The sequence below is a fragment of the Triticum aestivum genome, chromosome 5A, assembly GCF_018294505.1.
Source record: "Triticum aestivum cultivar Chinese Spring chromosome 5A, IWGSC CS RefSeq v2.1, whole genome shotgun sequence".
Lineage (NCBI taxonomy): Eukaryota > Viridiplantae > Streptophyta > Magnoliopsida > Poales > Poaceae > Triticum > Triticum aestivum.
The window spans coordinates 672971309-672978068 of NC_057806.1; the positions used below are offsets into that span (position 1 = coordinate 672971309).

The following is a 6760-nucleotide window of genomic DNA, read 5'->3' on the forward strand; positions in this document are numbered from 1 at the left end:
CCGTTCCGTGGAGACAGCAGCCCAACACCAAAAGCAATAGATTGGAGTACTACTACTACTCCCTCTGTCTAGATGAATAAGTCATCTTAGGTTGTGCACCGTGACCAAGGAGGAGGGGAAAACGAGAGAACTTGTTCATTTGCTAATTAATAGCATTGCATGCAATGAACTAACCATTGCATGTGTTTGATAGTCTCAAGTCATTAAAAGCATGCACGCCCCACATCTCTTATTGATTAATATGTCAAGAAACAAGAAACGATGTAGGATTTAATGCACCGCGCCTAAGTGTTTTGGGATTATTTGGTTTTCGTAAGATGACTCACACCTACACGCCTACTAGTAAACAAATTTCGAGTGGCCAGCAGCCAGGAGGATCCATCTCCCTCCCTCGCGGCGTTTCTTGGATTTGGCTCCGGAGGAGGAATCCGGAGCGCCCCATCCGCGTCTCTCGATCGAATCGCCGCCCACGTTCGGTTCGGGGGCGGGGCTGGATTCTTGATTGGCTGGCCGGGTTGTCTCCGCGGGGAGGCTCCGTCCGCCGGGAATCGCGCCTTCCTCGTCTGCCCAAGGTGAGCGACTTCTCCTGTCGATCGGTTGGTTCGGTGCAGCTGTTAGCGCTTAGCGGCGGGGATTCTCTGCGGAATTCCCCCCCTTGTTTCTATCGGAACTTTACCAGGAGAGAATTTCAATGTTTCTTTTGTACTGTATGTGCTAAATTCGGAGTCTTTGTTCGAATCTCTCTGAGCGATGCTGTATTACAGACGAAAAAGAACCCATGCTCTCTCCATTTTTTATTTAAAGAATACTAATCTTGGTAATTGTGGTGGTCAGTTACCCAAGCATATCATCAGATTGTGCTGTTTTTAATCATGTTATATGTTACCACTTTAGTGACCTAAGACGTCTTATATATGTTGACAGAGGGAGTGCGAAATGCTAGTACTAGTTTCTCTAGGATCATTGCTCAAATAATACCAAGCTGTGCAATGCCATGCTTGCCAACAATGGCTAAACATTGCGACTCTTAATACGCGATTCTTTCCGCCAGGGAAATGTGCTAACGAGGGTCTGATGGGGCGTGATGGAGGGCAGGAAAGAGAGGGGGAGATCTCGTAGAGTGTTTCGGCGGATGGCGATGCAGTGCCTCTGCTCCGGGGAGCAGGCCAATCTGGTGGATGAAAATGGCGAAATCGAGTTGTATGCCAAAAATGACGGCCTTCAGGAAGCCGAGTTGTCTCTCCAGGAGGGTGGATCCCTTAACTATGAGGTTGGTGCTTCATCTTATAATAACATAAATCTTCTCATTTTGAATTGTCTACTGCGATGCCTATATCACATTTTCCTTGTATGTTTGCTTCATGCCGAACGATACTATATGCAACTGAAGTCCTTGTGCTGTTTATTGGACTGTTTCATGTATCGATTGTCTATATTTTTTTTCCTCCAGAAGAGGTTTTTTTTTGGTCTTAGACTCTGCTGCATAATGTGTCCAAAACATCTGTCTTTGACAGATCATGCGTGCTTTCTGAAATTATAGGTGCCTCTGCCTGCTATTTCTCTTCATTATAATTGTATATTGAATTTTATGCTAGTTTGTAGTTACCATCATATAAATCACAACACAGTAGATACTCTGAATTTCTCCACCCTGTGTGCTGTAGTACACCAGTCTGCAATTTGTACTCCACCAATCTGCAGTTTTTTGCTGTTGGTATGCTTTCACATGTGTAAGAAAGATGCCTTGCCTAATGATTGTAAGCTTGATAGCCATCCCAATAAGGGTGCTCCAAATTTATTTCATTCATAGTTCATAAGTGTAAATACCAATAATTTTTCAGGAAGCAAGGGCATTGCTTGCAAAAGTCGAGTACCAACAGGGGCATGTTGAAGAAGCACTTCGTGTGCTTGATGGGATAAACATGGCTGAACTAATTCCTATGGTGAAAATGTCCATCTGTAGATTAGCAAGGGCCGATCCACATTCCAGTTATCCACCAATGTCCTTGCATACTGTTAATCTAGTAATGGAGACCATATATCTCAAAACTATAGCACTTCGTGATCTTGGGAAGTTCAAAGGTATGACCCCTACCTCTCGTTTTTGTATGGATGCCCATCATTTGATCTTCTCTTCATTTCTGTCATACTATTTTTCAAACATTACTTCAACTCAATTTCGTTTTGCAGAAGCTGCACAAGAATGCAGTACGATATTGGACGTTGTAGAATCGGCACTGCCTATGGGCTTACCAGCCAAGTTTGGAGATGGTAGTAACTTGAATGCAACAATACACAGTGCCGTTGAGTTGCTTCCTGAGCTATGGAAATTAGCGGATTTCCCTCCTAAAGTGCTCTCTTCATATAGGGGGGCTCTTCTTAGTAATTGGAATCTGGATGCAAAGGCCATTGGTAGAATACAGAAGGAGTTTGCTATTTTTCTCTTATACAGTGGCTGTGAGGCCTGCACTCCACCTCTTCGATCCCAATTGGATGGTTCATTTGTACCTCGGAATAATTTGGAGGAAGCTATTCTTCTTTTGATGATTTTATTGATGAAATTCAACCTTAAGAGGCTTGAGAGAGACCCAACTGTGATGCATCATCTGACTTTTGCATTGTCCATATCAGGACGGTTAAAACCTCTAGCCGGTCAGTTTGAAAAACTATTACCTGGTGTGTTAGACAGCAGAGAGTGGTTGTACAATGTTGCACTGTGTTACCTAGCAGAAGAAGATGATCTAGCTGCCCTCAATCTGCTCAAAATGATACTAAGATTTGGAGAGGACCCCAGTTGTCTCAAAGAACTTCTTCTAACTTCAAAAATTTGTAGCGAGAACGGTGCACATGCTGAAGAAGGTGCATCCTATGCACGCAGAGCCCTTGCTAGTCTCGATGGAGGTTGTGACCAGTTAGAGGTTGTCGCGGACCTTCTACTTGGCATTTCCCTCTCCCGTCAAGCTAGATATGCTCCGAGTGGTACGGAGAGGGCTTCTCAGCAGCGTGAAGCCCTGAAGGTGCTTGGTGTTGCTGAAAAGAAGATGCAAGACAAAGATTTTAGGGTACTGTACAATCTGAGCCTTGAAAATGCTGAGCAGAGGAAACTAGATGCAGCAGCACTTTATGCAAAGAAGCTACTGAAATTGGAGAATGGTTCAGAATTAAGGAGCTGGCTCCTTGTAGCTCGTATCACGAGTGCTCAAAAACGGTTTGAAGATGCTGAATCTATTGTAAATGCTGCCCTTGATCAGACTGCAAAGTGGTGCCAAGGAGATCTGTTGCAAACCAAAGCCAAAATTCAGGCTGCAAACGGGCAATTTAAGAAGGCAGTCGAGACTTATACCCAGCTTCTTGCTGTCATCGAACTCAGGAAGAAAAGTTTCAACTCTGGGATTTTTGTATTACAGGTAACTACCTGACAAAAATCGATTTTGGAGTTTTTGCTAAAGCATGGGACTGTCGTGCTTAATATGTTCACAGTATTATCTTTCATTTCTGTACTATATCTATTTGCATATATGATGACAAACTGAAAATAAAAATCTGTATCTGTTAAATAAATAACCTTTTACTGTAATAAGAAAAAGCCAGCCCGAACATTTTTTATCATATCTTTGATTAATGACAGCTAGAATGACAAGCATCTTACATGATTTTTAAGCATATACCCATGTCAGGAATATTGCTTTTGAATAAAAGGGGAGAGCATTGTTCTGTTTGCCACATACAGTTATGGGATTCCATTAGAAAAAGAAGTGATAAGACTTCTCTGATATCGCTGTTCAACTTTTCGCAGGGCACGAAGGATGATGGAAGCATGGAAACAGAGGCATGGTACAATCTGGCCCTTCTGTACCTAAGCCTGTCACAGTGGAGGGATACAGAGCTTTGCATATCCAAAATAAAGGCTATCAGTGCATATTCTCCCTTGGCTTATCATGCTACAGGTGCTTCATATTCTCCTTACCAGCAACTTCCCCGTTCTCAAGAATCCTTGCACCGTGTTGACACAAAAACATTTTCAGTAGTTCACAAGGAGACAACAATTCTTCAAAACAAAATTCGTTCTTAATATTTATGAAGATGTTTATCCATGCAGGAAAGCTACTTGAAGCAAGAGGGTTTCTAAAGGAGGCTCTTGGAGCATACTCCAAAGCATTAGATCTCGACCCTAAGCACGTACCGAGTTTGATATGTGCCGCCGTTGCTCTTCGACAGCTTGGAGGGAGGCCCTTGCCTGCCGCAAGGTGCCTCCTAACTGACGCACTGAGACTGGACAGAACGAACCATGTTGCATGGTTTAACCTCGGTCTAACCTATGAAGATGAAGGGGGCAGTTCATCAGCGGCACTCGAAGCTGCGGAATGTTTTCAGGCGGCTGCCCTTCTCGAAGAAACCGCCCCGGCTGAACCTTTCAGATAACATCGCATCCAACTTTTATAGGGAATAATCAAACTGTGAGCAGTTGTAGGTCTCATATATAGGATGAATAGTGGGTTTGAAGAAAAGAAGTATACACGGTACAGAAAATAGTAAAAATACAAAACACATGTATCATCATAATTGCGTTGATTTTACCAACATGTTGAAATTATATATAGCATCACACGCCTTGGGCAGCTCTTGTTTGACAGGCAACTTTTTGCTATGTGATTTGGCTGTAATTTTGATAGAGCACACGTAAAACGTTGTTAATATCACTTCACTATCAGTACATTTTGACCAGCACAGAATGCAAATTAGATGTTGTAAATTTGTAATAAGTACTAAGGCAGAGATTGAAAATGAATGCATATTTTTCAGAGTAAACGTCAGTGGAAGAACCACAACCATCACACTTCCCAAACAACTGGATTGGATGACAAGTTCCAGGTTATGTGAAACCAAATACTCGCTCCATTCCCTTATACAAGGCCACAAACTTATATTACATGTATCAAGATAAAATTTAATGACTCCTTTGCAAGTCAATTTTTCTTTTAGTTAACCGGGATCATTAATACACCATAAAGATGCAACAAATGAGGGCCTCTTTGATTCATAGGATTGCAAAAACACAGGAATAGGGAAAACATAGGATTGGAATGGCATGTCCATTGGATCCCTATAGGATTTGAGTTTGTTTGATTGTGTCGCGGGAAAAACAAAGGATTTCTTCCAAGAGGTTGGAGTGGATGTTGGAATTCCTATAAAATGTAGTACAAATGAATTCTTAGAAAAAAATTCTACAAGATTCAATCCTACGAATGAAACAACCAATGTAAGAAAAATTCGTAAGGATTCTAATCCTTCAAATATCTTATGAAAATCCTTTGAATCAAAGAGACCCTGAATGGGAAGTAGATGAGTGTCATTATGACTACATGCATGTAAGTATTAAAAAGTTGCTAGTACAAGGAAACATCATTATTTTTTGTCTCGATTACTCTTGGTGACCTTGTATTGATGCAAAACGTATTTTTGATAGTGGCCTTGTATAAGGAGAATGGAGGGAGTATTTTTTTTAAACTGTCAAGCAACATTTTTTTAAACTGGCAAGCAGCCGTGCCTCTTCGAAACAAAAAAAAACATATTTTTTTCTCCCGCGCGAGGCACGGATTTGCTTCCGCGAGAGGCATAGTCGTGCCTCGGATTTGTTTTCGTAACGTGCCTATGAGAAACGAAAAAAACCACGTTTTTTTCACGAGAGGCACAATTCAACGGTAAAAAAAACATGTTTTCGGTTCGGTTTTTCGTCTGATTATCAAAAAAAATGTTTTTGTCAAAATCTGTCAACATGGATCTAATTTTAAAGATCTTGATGCGGGGAATCCAACGGTAAAAACGGTTCAAGATTTGGATGCACGGTTTTATAGATAGAACATTTTGAATAAATGAATCTATGAAAAAAGGAAAACTTTCTAGGTTGCAAAAACTGACACACATGCGCCACTTGTTGCAACCCGAGGAGGTTGGAGTGACCTTTGTAAAGGGTGCTCCTTAATTAGTGATTTCGACCGATTTTCTTTCTGTTTTTCCTTCACTTTTCCTTTTAGTGTTTTTCGTTATTTTTTATTTTTTACTTTTACTTTTTTGCCAACCTCTGTTTAAATTCATGATTTTTTTTCATATTTTTTCATATTTTATGATTTTTTAAAATCGGTGAACTTTTCTCAAATTCATGATTTTTTTTCAAAAATGTGATTTTCCGAATTCGTGAACGTCATTAAATCCACATTTTTTTAAATTTATGAACTCCTCGTATCCAAAAACTTTAGCAAATCGAGGAACTTTTTTCAAATACATAAGCATTCATAAAATGAATGAACTTTTTACAAAATCCACAAAATGTTTTTGAAACTCATCAAATTTTCTCAAATTAATGGACTTTTTAAATCTTAAGCTTTTTGAAATCCGTGAACATTTTTTTCATATCAGAGCACTTTTTTCAATTTCACAAACTTCTTTTCAAATTCATATTTTTTCCAAAATTGCACAGTTTTTTGAAATCGTAGTTTTTTAAGTGCACAATTTTTCAAATTAAACTATATTAAACTGGTGGCCATTTACTTAGCGAACGTGCCTCCTGAAAGAGGATGTACGAGAGGGATAAGGTGTACTTTTGGGCTGTGGCCCACATAGCAAACTAGCGAGCACCAGGGAGCCCTATCGGCGTCTGAAGCGCTGAATAGGAAGTCTCGGCAAATCTTATTTGGCGCTTTATGCGCCAGTTTATAGTGTTTTTGCAAACCGGCGCCTGAAGCTGCTTCCCCCACCTGCG

At 40.5% G+C, this 6760-nt stretch overlaps 1 protein-coding gene across 2 annotated transcripts; it reads left to right on the plus strand.

Moving 5' to 3' along the window:
- The first annotated feature begins 318 nt into the window (after positions 1–318).
- Positions 319–4697, plus strand: LOC123105875 (protein NPGR2). 2 transcript variants are annotated; one of them, XM_044528041.1, is made up of 6 exons: positions 319–572; positions 1052–1270; positions 1842–2082; positions 2191–3407; positions 3797–3947; positions 4100–4697. In XM_044528041.1, the coding sequence occupies exons 2-6, from the start codon at positions 1085–1087 to the stop codon at positions 4420–4422; spliced, it is 2118 nt and encodes a 705-aa protein (XP_044383976.1). In that variant the 5' UTR covers positions 319–572; positions 1052–1084; the 3' UTR covers positions 4423–4697. The 2 variants fall into 2 exon arrangements, with proteins under 2 accessions (XP_044383976.1, XP_044383977.1); XM_044528042.1 differs by having other exon boundaries at positions 1096–1270.
- The last annotated feature ends 2063 nt before the right edge of the window (positions 4698–6760 follow it).

What these genes read in the sequence shown, in the direction of transcription:
- LOC123105875 (XM_044528041.1), top strand. Translation starts at nt 1,085, where the DNA reads ATGGAGGGCAGGAAAGAGAGGGGGAGATCTCGTAGAGTGTTTCGGCGG. An exon ending in CTGGGATTTTTGTATTACAG is followed by an intron (nt 3,408 to 3,796) that starts GTAACTACCTGA and finishes AACTTTTCGCAG; the next exon opens with GGCACGAAGGATGATGGAAG. An exon ending in CTTGGCTTATCATGCTACAG is followed by an intron (nt 3,948 to 4,099) that starts GTGCTTCATATT and finishes TTATCCATGCAG; the next exon opens with GAAAGCTACTTGAAGCAAGA.